This window comes from Myotis davidii, unplaced genomic scaffold, assembly GCF_000327345.1.
Source record: "Myotis davidii unplaced genomic scaffold, ASM32734v1 scaffold111, whole genome shotgun sequence".
NCBI lineage: Eukaryota > Metazoa > Chordata > Mammalia > Chiroptera > Vespertilionidae > Myotis > Myotis davidii.
The window spans coordinates 2733319-2749360 of NW_006284347.1; the positions used below are offsets into that span (position 1 = coordinate 2733319).

The 16042-nt window shown below is 43.5% G+C and overlaps 1 protein-coding gene across 12 annotated transcripts in view; it reads right to left on the reverse strand.

Annotated features, from left to right (window-relative positions):
- Positions 1–16042, reverse strand: part of ERC2 (ELKS/RAB6-interacting/CAST family member 2) — an 861660-nt gene that overhangs the window by 413595 nt on the left and 432023 nt on the right. For all 12 annotated transcript variants that reach the window (XM_015571179.1, XM_015571181.1, XM_015571167.1 and 9 more), the window contains one exon: positions 7117–7252. In XM_015571179.1, coding sequence (XP_015426665.1) covers positions 7117–7252 — 136 coding nt within the window. The remainder of the gene's footprint in view (positions 1–7116; positions 7253–16042) is intronic.

Below are 16042 nucleotides of genomic sequence, written 5' to 3' on the forward strand. Positions count from 1 at the left end.
TATGCTCAATGCACAGGCATGGAAACATGGAACAGATTGATGAATCTCAGAGGGAAAGGGGGACTGAGGAGGCTGAGAAGAGATTAACAAAATATCTTATATGCTAACTAGAGGCCTGGTGCACAGATTCTTGCACCGGTGGGGTCCCTAGGCCTGGTTTGTGGGGATCGGGCTGAAACCAGCAATCTGACATCCCCTGAGGGGTCCCAGATTGCAAGAGGGTGCAGGCCAGGCCGAGGGACCCCCCCACCGGTGCACGAATCCGTGCACTGGGCCTCTAGTAAACACATAAAAATGATGTCCAGTTTATAGCCCAAACCTCCTTCAAAATAAGCCCAGAGGTCATAGTTAAAGGTAAACTGAAGAAAAGCAGATGCTACAAGGCAAGCCCTCCATCCTCGCTCCATAGAGCTAGTGCCCACTCTGTCCTGTAGCACCCCTCTGTCTGTTGATTCTCCCTGGAGATCACAGGAGCATGCATGCTGCCTTTCCCCATCAACTGACATTTCAGGGGCCAAAGGGCACAAAATGGGATAAAAATTAAAAAATAGTCTCATCTCCTAGTCACCTCTCTCAAAATGAATAAGAGATTACATATCATTCTACCAGGACTTCTTTTCCAGCCTCCAGCCCCTCCAGCTTTGTCATCCCAGAGCATTTACAACTCTGCTCCCATAATAACAGTGATTTCATTTGATAAATATGTTGCATTTCATTCTGCAGGATCTTCAGCCTTTGACAAACAAACATGCACTTTGCTGAGGACGGCTGGAGAGCCACTAATGGAGTGAAACCCGAAAACCCTTCAGAAAAGAATAATGAACTCCACTCCATCTCTAGGGGATAATTTAGGAGGTCGATTAGGCAACACTTGATTAAAGGTAAACCTCTCTTTTCCATAGAAATATATTGTGTTTGTACAGAGGGGCTGTATGAAGTGAAGGATTAGTCACAAACCCTGAGGAAAAAGCAGAAGACGTTTCTCAAAGAAATATGCAAGTTACTGCATATTGGGAAAAACAAGTAATTGGGAAGAAAGGAGAAAAACTCCACATAAAACAGTTTTATTTACTCGATTTTATTTGTCTGCTTGGAACATTTCTAAGGAATGATTAGTTCCCAAATACAGTGTACAGAATGCCTGGTCTCCCTGACAGTCCTTGATTTCCTACAAAGAGTAGGGACTTCAACCCAAGGCTACTGGAAGCTGACTGTCAAGTAAGATTTTCTGAGGCTGCCTACAGAGATATGCTACAACAAAAGTCATTCTGGGCTCATGGGGAATGAGAGTGCAAAAGTAAAATAAATGTTAAAGTAAATCCCCAAGAATAGAAAACCTTCTGTATTAATCTTCAGTCCTACTGGCCAATGTTTGGTGTCCTCTGCAGACTGGCGAATACCTGAGTACTTTTTGTCATCTTAAACTATGAATAGCCTGGAAACATGGGATGCCTCTCAGGCCACATTTCAATACCACCACAGACTTTATCCACAGCTTAATGGAACATCCCAATCTCTACCCATCAAGGTAGAAAAGCACAGGACAAAGGAAACACCTCACTGTGATAAAAAGATCAGACTAAATGAAAATGAAAATGTAAACGAATGTGGATTTTTCTTTTAAGCTGGTGTTAAGACGACTTCGCTCACCTTTCCATATGTTGAACAAGATGGCTGAAATGGAGCCTCCCTAAATCACTCCACACCATGCCTACCAAACAGCCATGAAAACTCAGAACTAAATAAACGTGTTTTGACAGTGATGAATCTCCTCGCTCTGCTGGTCAGGTTTCTTCTAATGGCAGTAGGCAGAAGTGCTCCGTAACAGGCGAACATAGATCACCACCAGAGTAACCATTTTAAGCTTGGGGAATTGAAAGAGAAATTAACTCATTGACATGGAGAAATGAAAATATCGATAGGAAGGCTTAAAAATTGCCTCTTAACACATCAGTGTCCCTCTGCAAAAAACAACCTGGCAAAGCTTGGAAACTCCATAACGTTTTGCTGAAAGCTAGGTATGTGTAAGGTTTCTGTTGCTTGTTACACTTCCTCTGTTAGCTGATTCCAAATCTAATTGGAGGAGTAAAGTCAAAAAAAGTCCCCTTGGAAAAAAGGTACGGATGTCCAGAGTTGCACAAATTGGAAAATAAGATTGTCTTCTGAGCTTTTTTGCTTTTTTTAGAACTCTACTAAAAGGACAAGAATAAATGGGAACATTCATTTGCTTTTTAAACTGATCACACTTGGGCTTAACCACTAGCAGAGAAGAAACTTTACAGTTCCCTGGGAACCTATAATTTGGAAACGGAAGCACACAAGAACAGACTTTAGTTTTCAGGCAATAAATTGAAGAGAATTCTGCAGACATACAACAGAAAAGGAGCATAAAATATTGGCTTGTGCACTTCTCAGAATGTTAGTTCATTAACTTGATAAGCTGCACAGGAAAAAAATGCAGCCAAAATCTACAAAGATGTCCACTGGGATCTCACATTGGCATATTTACTCAGCAAGAAATAGCTAGAGGTTGGAGGGGGAAATATGCATCCCGTCCTGGTAGAGACGATTTAGTGTGAATCTCCGGGAAGACACCTTGTTGAAAAATCTCCATGTGGGCTCTAAGGGGACACACGGAAGCCCAAAGCCCCGAGGGCAGATGTAAACATCATGCTCCATCATCTGTGTCCTGAGGAACAGGTCTATGATATTATACAAGAACATCGCAGTCTTTCACATGGACTTTTCACACATAATTCAGCATAAACTTGAAAAATATTTTAATTTTCCCTCCTTATTGCCCAAAATGTTTTTTAATGTTTTATTGGAAACTTTCATTCACTGGCGTGTGCTCAAGATCTGTATTACTCATTAGTATAAAATCGTTAACAAGGGATTTGTCAGGCGATACTTCCAATGGGCACTGTCTTCTATGGTTAGAAGCTCATTAGCTGTCTCTCTGGGAGAAAGCCCTCGTAACTGAACCCCATGTGGGTCAGATCTGTGCTAGGCTCTTTCATAAACTTCATCTTATTTGAACCAACCAGGAGGGTACTAATTGTAATCCCCACTTACAGATTAAAAAGGTGAGGGTCAGAGAGATTCCCTGCCTTACTCAAGTATTTACATAGTCTCAAACTAAGGTATTTCAGACAAAAGAAAGAACTCAGGACAAACGCACTAAACTGCCATCTCTCTTTGGTGGGTTGCGTTGGGCCAGCTCTTTATTTACAGTAGGAACAGAGTGCCAAGCTGTGCAAGAGATGCTACACACCAGGGGTCATTTCACCTGCACGTGGGCTTCACTGGACCCACGGAGTGTTTAAAGCCATGGAACCAACTTTCTAAAATCCACAGATTTCATGTAAAGATTCACACGTTATGGCAACCAGAAGGCCCCTAGACTCTAGGGCCACCTTCATGGCAGCAGTCAGCCAAAACTCGGTGGTCCCATGCCTTCTGATGAGGCATGGACTCACAGTGCCCACCACTCTCTATTAGATCCCTACACACAAGCCATGGCAGCAGCAATTTTTGATTAGGTTTATGTTCTTGCTTTCCTTATAAAGGAGAACCATTTCTCCAAATCATGTCTCTTTCGACAGACCGCATGGCTGCCTTGCCCCTTTACTATGTCCTCTTTGTGGGAAGAATGCACTTCCCCAATCCTGTGTCTCCAATTCTCATACCAACTAGCTGAATCTCTTCAATCTTCCTTTGGGACACGATCCAAAAGCCATTATTGTTTCCGGCAATGCTCGGCCTTAGATTTTTTCTGGATATAATATCTATTTGGCTGAATCATGAAGTCAGAGTATCCAACCATTACAAAATACTGGTGTAGAAAAAAACAAATTTTGTAAGTGCCAATCACACAACCATCAGCTAATCAACCAACCAATCAACTAACCAAGTAAACCAGATGCCAGGTGACTGAAACTTAAAGGGCTTAACAGGCCAACTTATAAACAGGAAGCACTTAAAACAACAGCAGTATAAAAAAAACGAAGTGCCCCCAGAAAGGAAAGTTCTGCCTTCAGAAGGCAGTAATTGCTGCATCTGAGTACATCTGCTTAACAATCCAGGAAAGTGGGAGTTTTACTCTCTATTAACCTTAACCAGAGACATTTTCATCAAAATTAATCGTGATTACTTTTTATTGCATTTCAAATGCTGTCCGTTATTTGGGGTGGTCAGGAATGCAACTAAGCAATTCCAGACCAGGCTATCTTTTATGAATAAGTCTATGAGGTAGTTACTAAGGCCCCTTATGAAAATATTGCTATACAAAAGTTCATGGGTCAAAACAAGACATTAATTTCCATAACTGGATATGTCCTTAGAAAAGAAAAAATGACTATTTATAGAAAAAACAGAAACTTTGATGCTCAATGCATATCACAGAACTGCATAATTCCCGTGTGCAGCATAGATACTTTTAAAATGTTTCTTTTATCTTTTCTTTGTTATTATAATAACAATTAAAAATAGAAAAAGAAAAAAGAAAAGAAAACAAAAAAACACTCTATCATTAACACTTATCTTGAGTATAGCTTGGATCAAGTACAATCCTAAATTTTTATATGCATTGGCACTTTATTTTTATTTATTATTATTTTTTAATCCTCACCTGAGGATATGCTTGTTGATTTTAGGGAGAGGAGAACACAGACAGAGTGAGAGAGAAACATCATCTGAGTGAGGATATCGATTGGTTGCTTTCCATATGGGCCCTGACCAGGAATCGAACCCGCAACCTAGGTATGTGCCCTGATGGGAAATGGACCCCACAACCTTTTAGTGTATAAATGATGCTCCAACCAACTGAGCCACACGGACCAGGCCTGCATTGACACTTTAATCCTCACAATTCTGGAGTAGATGCAATGATTATTCCCATTTTACAGTTAAACTGGTCTTAGGGAAGTTATGTAACCTGCCCAAGGACATTCTGCTTGTAAATTTTGAAACTTGGAATGAATCCTGGACGTTCTAGCTCCACAGTTAGATAAAGAAATATAGCAACAACACTTATCTCACTGTCACAAGGATCAATTGGTCTATTATGTTTTGTGCCCTGACTGTATCTTGCTCTGTGCAACCTGTGTACCTGCCTGCAGGGCCTTCCCTACTGCTTTCTCCCTCCCATGTCAAACTCATTCCATCTCAGTCCTACTTCTCTCCAAAGTTTTCTTTCCCTCCTCTCTTAATTCTCCAGAACCCTCACCATATCCACAATCTCCCCATATGACACTGATATGAAAAAAAACCAAAGGTGACTTTAGCTGCCCAGCACCCCTTTTGGTAAAAGAACTCTTTCTTCTGGGAAATCACCTGTCCCTACTCTCAGCCCATGGGCTTTGGGTAAGGCTGCCCCCTGTCCTCAAGATGAGGTCATCCCATGACCTGATCCTGGCTTGGCCAATTCATGTGTTTTATCAGCCTTTGAACTTTGTCTAGAACTACTAAGAAAAGACTTTTCTCCTTCCCCTGGGATGACAGCACTCACAGACTGTGTTGGCTGCTGGTGGCCATCATTGACATCACTGTGGACCGCCTTCCTGAGAACCAAGGCAATGAAGAACAATGGCCACCTGTGAGTAGGATAAAGTCAGATTCCTGATGCCATAGTCTGCAACTAGGAGCCCTGACTAACCCAGTTGACATAAGAATTAAACAGCTTCTGTAAAGTAAATAGCACAGAACCCAGTATATGGAAAAGTTTAATAAATGGTACCTAATCCTGTTAATACTTCTCTACATTAGTTTCTTGAAGGTGGAAGACCTGGAGTCAGGTTCATCTCCACTCCATGCTAGATGCCATTTCATTACTTTCCTGAGACTAGTTTTACCATATGTAAAATCACCATTTTTGTGAAGAATAAATGAGACTGTGTGCCTGGCAAGGCAATAAAATGTTCTACAAATTTAAGTTAACTACTAGTATACTCTCAGTGTGTAGGCTCCAATCTGACGCCTCATAACTCATAAGGAAAAGAATTACAAAACCCTGGGATGTAATTTGCCAAGAACATTGAGGAAGCTGTGGATTTAAACAAGTGACCAGTCCGTGCTAACTAAGGTGGCCCCAGGGCTGAACAAAGAAGCTGATTCTAACACTGTGCTATCCAAATCAGGCATCAGTGCAAGGAGGTTTGACTGGCAATCTTCAGGCACCTCCCGGACACAGGGAGAAAAGAAGCTACTACTAAGTCATCCCCTCATGCCAGTCTCAGTGCAGGGCATGTTCTTGCATTTCTTACTCCAGAATAATTTATTTCTCTTTGGTTCAATTAAAAAGAACAATTTTATGTACATATTGAAATTATCTAACTTCTTCTATCTCCAAGGAGGAAACCTAATATATAACTGGAGAGAGACATTAATTAATAAGCAAAATTTAAAATGAACTCCGGCCAACTTGAACTTGAACTGCTCTGTGTAAAGGCCCACAAATAAATAAAGGAACTTCAAAGCAAATGCCCTGGGCTAGCTTGACTGTTTTATTGAGGACATGGAGAGAGCACCTTTGCCAAAAATAGGAATGGTTAATGAGGAAAAATGGGTGTCTTCAGTGGGCCCATTGGTTTCTGAGAGTCATCCATTCAGAGATAACTATATTCCACTGAGAAGACAGAATAATGACCTGTCTCGGGGCCTCAGAGTTTTAGGCAAAACAAAACCAGTTTTATACACTCTCTGAGATCAACTTCCTGCATCTTTTCCCAAATACCTTCTGTGATAATAGGCACACATTTCCCTTCTCCTAAAACCAAAGCAACGTCCAGAATTCTAAAAGGAAGACATTTCTACGTTTTAAGCTTCTTGCCAACTATATAAACGCAGCCCTTCACATTTAAGGTAAAGTATAAGAACCAAGAGAACCTGTGAAGCATCAGTGGGCTCCCCCATAATTGGCTTTTCTTGGACACCATTTTGAAATGATGCTCCTCACTACAAAGACCTCTGGGTCCCCTGGGGGTACGTGGTTAGTGCTGGATTCAGGTAGGAGGCACGCCCACCGCTTCTGCGCATGTTTTCCCACAGTAGTGGCTACGTGTCAGAGCAAGTGGACCTCCCACTATTCAGGCAAGAAGAGGAAAGGTCTGGGCTCACCTGCAGGTGCTGGGAGGGGTCTGCCATGCTATCTTCCCGCCTGCGCACTTCCTCCAGGAGCTGGGCGTTCTTCTTCTTTTCCAGCTGCTGGTTGTGCTTGAGGTTGGCCACCTTCTTATTCTGATCCTTCATATGCCTGAGGAGAGTCAGCACAGCTGGGTTAATTCAACCCCTGCAAGGTCGTACGCGATCATAATGGAAGCGCTAAGTACAGACCCGTATTGATATGGGTTCAGGGAGAGTTGGGACTTCAGAATATTCTATTCATTCAACCACTCATGGGTATGGAGCACCTACTTCATGCCAGGGACCAGGAGGGCACTGGGGCTGCAGTGGTGAATAAAACAGGGATAGTCTCCACCCTCCTCATGGAGCTTAGAGTCCAGTAGAGGAGACAAATACCAAGGAGACACAACTTAGGTTTCCTAATGTTGAAGGAAACACAGAGCATGTTGTGAGAGATGATGTGTCTTGCATGTGTGGAAAGGCGGGGGGTAGAGCAGATGGCTTTAGTTACTGTGTCCAGGAAACCTCCCTAAGGAAACAAGACTGTGAGTGAGACTCTGAAGAACCAGCCAAGAAAATACCTGGGAAGGGGCCCCCAGGTAGAGAGAACAGCAAGTATAATTCCCAAGGCAGGAAAGGACCTGGCTACTTTTAAGAACTGGAAGACTGCAGGGAGTTAAGTAATGGGGGTGGGGTGAGGTGGGGATAGGCGATGGAACTGCAAAGGTAGGCAGGACTCATGGTATGCTGGGCCCTAAGGTCTGTGATGGAACATTTATTTTCTCCTAATTAAGGGCTTGCTGTTCTAATTATTATTATTCTTTTGGATCAGGTTCTATTCTGAGATCATAATCCATTACTTTGATTTTAAAATAACAATTACAAGGCTCCAATCAAATACATTGTCATCACTTAGCTCAAACAGAATAACACTTTAGCTAATCATCGTGCTAAATAAGCTCCAGTGCTTGGACCAAAAAGTTCTCAATGAATCTATAGGATGTCAAAGTGCAAAATCATAAAGTGATCAAGTGAGAGTAAAAGACTAAGGATAAAGGACGGGTTAAAACAAAGCAGGGGAGGGGGCAGTTACAGGCGTAATGTGGCCTATTTCACCAGCAGCGTTTAGCAAAACATTCCACAGGTTTAGGCAACCATGTCCACGGCAGCTGTTATAAATCTAATCCAACATGTGAGGAGGCAGGAGGGCCGTCCAGAGGGCTCAGGAGCAGCGATTCCAAAGTTGGAGGGCCGTGGAGCAGAACCATCGGGGGAACTTTTAATCCCTTTGCCCACTCTCCCCTGCCTTGCTAATGGGCCACTGTTACTGAGCCCCGAGTCCCAAACAAGTGTATTGAGAACCACTTCTCTTATGGAAGTATGGGTGAGATGAGAACTAGATGATAAACAACAAACAGGCCCAAATGAAACAACTAATAATCAAATGGAAGCATTCTCAACAAGAAACTCTTATTTCTAGTGCTCATTAAATTATAGATGTGTCTACTTCCTCCTACTCCAAGAAAAAGAAATTCAAGAGAATTATTTATTGAGCTTAAAAATCATCTATTAGGGGCTCTGCTAATAAAAATATTCTGAACCAACTAAATATTTGGCTCAGTTGGTTCGGAATATTTATAAAACCAACGGACTCAGTGATTTAAATATTCCTTGTGATACTTATTAAGAGGATATAATTATAGAAGGTAAGATAGAATAACCATCCCCTTCATCATTATTTGGATTGGATTATTTTGGTCTCATATTTCCCTGTTTTAACCAGATACAGTAATGTACACATATGATGCTACCAGCAAAGTCTACATGCTAATCTACTTTTAGGAGAGTATCGTTTGGTTACTACAGAGATGTTAAGAATGACCACTTGCTTCCTAAATGAACAGAGGTATAGTCATTTCAAAGCGCATACTAACCCAGGGCAAGTACAATTCCTAGTTCCTTGGAAGACAAGGCCAGTGCACGGTAATAGGACGTGAGGGAGAGGTCAGTATTACTAGTGAGATTGTTTAATTACAGGACATGTTTTATAAAGAAATACTTTTTTATTACTTTGAAGTACACCCTTAAATAGAACTAACTGCTAAACGTTTCCCCCCAGGTACCAGTGATAAATAAAACAGATTATAATTGCAAGCATCATTTTGCAAACATCACTTAAGGAACTCCCGCAAAGTTCCCAAGAAGACCTTGCTTTCTGGGATACTGCAGGGGTTTTTCAATCCAAAAAGAAGAAAACATTCCAAATCCATGCACCCCTTAAAACGTTCCAGAATTAAGAATGAGCAGCAATCAACTTGTGCTATATAATTTAATACAGGAAAATATACAATTTTAGATGCACAGTTCAATGAGCTCTGACAGATGTATGATACCCATGTAATTACCACCATAATCAAGATATGGAGCCTTTGCATCACCCCATGAGTTTCCCTGTGCCCTTTCACAATTAACCCCCTGCCACCACCCAGGCTGGGCAACCACTAATCTGTTCCTATAGATGAATGGAAACACACAGTATGGACCAATTTGTGTCTGCCTTACTTCCCTCAGAATGATGTTTTGATTATTACTGATTAACAATGCAGTTGTCAGTATCAGTAGTTAGCCCATTTTTGTTGCTGAGTAGTATTCCACACATGGTTATTCTACAGTTTGTTTAACCATTCATATGTTGATCAATATTTGGGGGTTTTCCAGGTTTCTAGCTATTAAAGTAAAACTGCTATGAACATTAAAAAGAAAATAGAATGGGTAGCTAAGAACAATGGAAACTGAAGTTGAGACACTGCGACGGAGGCCTATCTTCAGTCGTCTCCAACTCTTCCTTCAAATACCACCTTATTTAAGACACTAGCAGTTGGAAAAGAAAAGTAGGGTTTTAAATGGCACAACTTGGGATTTGGGCCAATAAGATCTATGCAGAATAAGGTGATGAGGATGATCATCTTGTCTTTGTACATGTGAATATCAAGAGATACATGTAAAGCGTCCATAACTTCTTTGTAGGATGACTAGGGTTTTCATATATTTTTCCAGCAACAGAACCCTTTCTTCTAAGAAAAGCTTACTTGAAAGCCAAAAAGAGAAAGAAGAACTGCTCTGCCAGGGGTAGGAAGGAGGGAAGGAGTGGAGTGGAATGGGAAGAGATGAGCACCTCATCCACTGGACAGTTCCCCTCTCAGATGCTCCTCAGGGAGCTAAGGCAAGCGGTGGGGTAGGAAGAGAGAGTAGGAGGCAGTTAGGAAAAGTCATAACGTTTAAAAATATTAGATCCCTTGGAGAAGAGAAATTACCCCCACACAAGCTCACTAGACACTTGTTGAAGGAATGACCACAGTGATTCTTGCTAATAGTAACTTCAGCATTTCCAAGAGTAAGATGTGTAAGGGGCCTATCAGTCCCCACACTTTCCCCACCTGCAGAAGTAAACACACACCGCATAAGTCATGCCGCACTCCGCATGGCTCTCAATGGTCTCTAAAACTCTGTGGGAGTACAAACCACCAGCCCTCTGACAGTACTGCCTGAGAAGAAAGTGTCTCTGATACCAGCTTCCCCAACTCCCAGCCCCTCCCCCCAGGCAACTCAGGTTCCAAGACCACCAGAGACTAACCTGCTCCATGTCTGGGGAAAAGTAATTTTGGAGTGATTTTTTTTTTTCACTCCAGGAAAACAGCATTAAAATATATCAAAAATGCAAGTTTTTTTAAAAAGCAATCATGGGGGTGTAGTTTGAGAGTACAGTGGTATGGCCAGTTTTTAATGTTTGCCTTAAATTGACCAGTCTCATTAAGCACCTCTTGGTGCATGGCATGACACTCAACCACTGAGCCACATCAGCCAGGCAAGTCATGTCACTTTTCAAATTCAGGCATCATTAAGGAATTTGGATTAAATAAAAAAAATTCCAGCAGGTATCTAGATCAACAATGGCTACTATATTAAGAATGAATGTCGATTCTGGTTGGGTAATTAAGTTGGGTGGAGCATCAACCTGATATGCCAACGTTGCAGGTTTGACCCCTGATCAGGGAACATACAAGAATTAACCAATAAATGCATAAATAAGTGGAACGATAAAATGAATCTACCTCTCTCTCTCTCTTTTTTCCCCCCTTCCTCCCTCTCTATAAAATCAACAGATAAAATTTAAAAAAAATGAATGTCAGAGAGGACAGACTCCTGCTGGTTTCACTTGAATAATCCATCAAAGTAAAATCAGAACGTGTTCTCTAACTTGCTGGTGAGAGCTGGTTAGGCCTCTAGAATCACATGGCTGGTATATGGGCTGGGAGATACATGTTTCTCCAAAAATGTATGTTCATTTGTATAGAAAAGAGAAAAACAAACCTTCCCTTTCTTTAAAATCTCAGCAGAAATCAGATGCCATTTTTTGCCCATCTGCTCTCAAAAACTTAAAATGATGGATAATAGCCATTGTTAGAGAGGACGCCAGAATCCAGAGCTCTCATCTGTGGTCCGCAGGAATGTAATTGACAAAGGCATTTTTGGAAACCAATTTGGCAGGATCCACCAAAGTGCACAGACACTTTGCCCAAGCAAACCCACTTCTAGGACAGTAGCCTACAAAAATGCTTGTCCAAATATATATGTACAAAAATTTTCATTATAGCGCTACAAAAGTGAAAATTTGAAAACTGCCTCATCACCCACAAGGAACCTGGCTGAGACCGAGTACATGCGCACCATGGAACCCTGAGCTAGCTGAGGAATGAAGGCAAAACTGAGATGTGAAAATGGAAAAGCCTTCAAGACATAGTATCAACTGAAAAAGAAAACAGGCAGCAGAATAATACCTATAGCTGATCTTGTTAATCATAAAACATGAAAACCTGTTTGATGGATATATACAAACATGCCTGGACATGGAAACTCCTAGACACTCCTCACCAGTCTGTAAACGATGGTTCCCTTTGAGTATGGGAATGGGTTTGGGGAAGAAGGGGAACTTTCATGTGTGTGTGGGGGGGGGTATAAAATACATATAAGAAAATGCACAGATATTAAGTGTACAAGTCAATGATTTTGACCAATCAAAATGCAGAGCACTGCCATCACCCAGCCTGGTGCCCCTCCCCTGCCCAGAAGTGATCACGGTTCTAACCTTTATTCACATGAATCTTTGACTGCTCTTGCACTGTGTACACATGGAACCAGAAGCACATGTTCTTTTCGGTCTGACTTCTCCCACTCAGCTTAAGGTTTTCGAGATGCATCCGTATTGTTGTGTAAAAGTTCCGTCTTATTGCCGAGCAGCATCCCAGTACATGAATACACTACAGTTTCATTAGCTGTTCCCTTTTTAAATGATATTTGAGCTGTTTCCAATTTTTTTTAAGATTAGTAAGATGGCCATGAACATTCGTGTACCAGTTTTGTGTGTGGACGTATGTTTTCTTCTCTCATGGACACATATCTGGATGGGGGTTTAACTGGCAGTGTTACATGGAACCACCCTGTGGAAGACAATTTCTGGGCTGCAGGAGTTTTCTAGGGGCAGCTGCGGCAGGAGCTAGGAGCATAAACCGTGGAGCCAGGCCACAAAGCTCCCATCAGAAACCACCCCTTTCTAGCTGAGTGACCATGGGTCTCTTAGCCTCTGTTCCTCAGCTTCACATATAAAATGGGAATAAGAATAGCCCATGGGGTTACTATGAAGAGCTGACAAGTTAGAGCAGGTCAAATGCCTAGAACAGACGCCAGCCCGTGCCCTCTGTTTCACGTTAGCTGGAGGCAGGAATGTAATCGTGTCTTGTGCAATGTTGGGAACACATAGTTAGGGTCTCGCTTCCCACACCGGAACAGCAGGTATTCTAAAGGCCTCTGACAACGAACTTCAGAATGGGTTATTAAGCGCTTTTTGTCAGACATTTCACTTCCACTTGTACTTTTCTTAATAATAAGATGAGTTACATTCCTGGAAGGTTATCTTAATGGAAGCATTGCCGGAAGGTCACGACGAGCCTGGGTAAATGAGCTGGGATCCCAAGGCGACTACACAAGCAGACGGGCCACACACACACAATGGAAGCTGACAATGAGTACTGTGCGCAGAATTTCCAATAATGAAAGCTTTTATTTAACCACTGAGATGATCCCATTTTTGTAAAGCTTGTAAATTCCATTCAGTACTTCAGCGTAGCTATAAATTTCAGAAACCTATTATAAATAGCCCAGAGGTATTTTTACAGCAAACACAAATGTGCTAAATGTCAGGAGCATGATATTCCTTCCTGGAAGAGGAAGTATCTGGCCTATTGTGGCTACTTGAATCCAGCTCTCCTCCCCGCAAAGAGTCACCGGTAGGGCCAAGGTCTTAGGGCTTAGCTCTGAAAGGAAGCAGATCTCTTGGACTCTGAATTTGTCACAGCATCCCTAGAGAAGCCTGCCTGCTTGGCCGCCAGCTTTGACAACTGCCTAAGGCCTTGCCAACACCCTTGAGCAGGTGCCTACTTATTGCCCCATGCTTCCCATCTCGGCTTTCCTCCTCAGTGGTTCCTCCTCTGCTGCTTACCTGTGGCCCTTGCCCCTCTCACTCCCTGGAGGTATGCCCTCCCATCTCCTATCTCCTGTATTCCTACCTCCCCTATGGTGTTTGAGGCTCCCCAAGAACCCAGAGACAGGGCTACCTTCAGTTAAAGCACACAATGACAACACACCTCAAAAAGACAACATTTATCATTTATCAGGCCCGCAGGACATCCCAGAACCTGAAAACAAAGCCAAAGAAAGAAGGTGTTAGAGGGGACGGAGTGTTCAAATATGAAACCTGAGAAATGAGCTTCCCCGAGGCAAAGACAGACTCAGCCTTCCACATGGTAGTCTCAGGCTCCACTGACAAAAGGCTCCTTGGGGAGATGATCCCACCAGCCGGTCCCTCATTGGGCCTGAAAAATGGTTAAACCATCTAAGATCAAGGTGGGACATTGTCGCTAGACTGGCCACACTGTCCTCCCAGAAGCATCCCTTACAAAGTGTGGAACTCTGGGCAAGTTATCTCACTGGTGTGTGTGTGTGTCGAGAGAGAGAGAGAGAGAGAGACGTGTGTGAGAGAAAATAATTTAATAAACCTAAGGCTCTGAAAACTGTAACCACACACAGTGGTTGAGTGCTTTCTACATGTCAGCCTACTCCCACTGCCCCAAACACTCCAGTGCACTTCTATTCTCCCCCCTATCCACCAGGTGACCTCTCACCCAAGCCAGGAAAACCCAGGGAGCAGGTTACACAGCGGAAGGTCAGCACAATTAACAAGAGACGGGCTTGTTTTTCTTACAGGTATTCCACTCCGGGGAAGCTTCTGAAGGGCTGACTTCCTTCAAATGTCCTCTCTCATTCTGGCCCTGAAGAACCTCCTCCCCCCAAATACCAACGCAGTGCCATCCCAGATGTGAACGGAACCCAATGATGGAAGCCCAAGCAAAGAGAGCAGATGCTGGGGCCTGTTAGGGGAGACCCAGGGCCAGGGAGCAGAGAGGCCCTGGCCCTTCCTGACCTTGGCGCCCCCCAGAGGCACCTGGTGGGAGGGCCATGCACCCACAGGAAACTCGCAGGGGAAAGGCAAGCCTGTTTGCAGCCTCCTCGAGACGCAGTAGTCAGTCCATGGGCATCTAATAAAAATGTCCTCCTCCTGGTAAGCAGCCATAACCAACTGACAGGCCTGGCCCTGATGTACTATTTACCACATGAATTTCTTATCACATGGCCTCCATGTAGGCATGGTGACCCAGACAGCATGGCTGCTCACATGCGTCTGATAATGGAAGCTCTGGAATGATCAGTGTTCTCACTGTGAAACAATACACAGGTTGTGATGTTCTACATCCTCCCAGCACAGACTCGTCTACAAATCCAGGCTTCTCGTCCATATGCTCACAGTTAGCTCCCCAGGAGAGCCCAAAGCAGGGTGCCCCTGTATCTTCACTGCCCAGCAGGTATCCTCTCCTTCATTACATCACGGCTCCACATAGCCCATGGGGCCTCGATGCCCAGCCCAGGGAAACTGAGAATGGGCAGACCCCTTCTCTCCGTCACCCCTGCTGCCACAGCTCAAGTCAGCATTGCTTCCTGCCTGAACCACGATGCTCTTCTCTCTTCATGGTCTCTCTGCATCCACTCTTGGTCCCCTTTAAATTCATTTTCCGGCCAGCAGCAAGAGTGAGCCTTTCAAAAATCAACTCAAATCACACACTGTTGGCATATGAACCTCCAATGGTTTCCCATTTCCCAAAGAATAAAATCACACACCTGTGGGCCTCACCAGCCTCACCACACACCATTCTCATCCTTCCCCCCAGACTCCAGAATCCAGTCTTCTTTCAGTACCTGTGCTCACCAGCTCTGTGCTGTTCTCCTTGGCCGTGCCCTCTTCATTTCCCTCTCCACAGCCCTCATCCCTCTCCCCAAACTCACAGAGCGAGTGAGTGGCAGAGGCAGGATTCTCATTCAGTCTGGCTCCAAAAGCCACCCATCCCTTCACCTCTGTGCTGTGCCAACCACCTGCGCAGAAGGTTGCAGAGTTCCTTCACGCCGCTGTCCCACTTTCTCTTCTCCCACGCAACCCAGAAAGTTCTAGAGTAGAAACAGAAATCCTCGGATACAGTCTCTGTTCTGTAGCCCAACCACATTCAGGTCCATCACCCCAAACTTCACAGGGTGCCCTGACTACTAATGAACTGGACACCCATGAGGAAATCACCCGAGAACATTAGCTTTCCACCTGCAGCGTCTGGAATAGAAGAGGCAGCTTAGCAGCTTCCAACCTCACGGGGCAGCAAATGAAGACCCCCAAATGAAGACCTAGATACAAAGCAGGACACAAAGCCAAGGAGGCTTGCAATTCCCTGTTGATTTTGTTCTCTGAACCTGTTAACCTCAG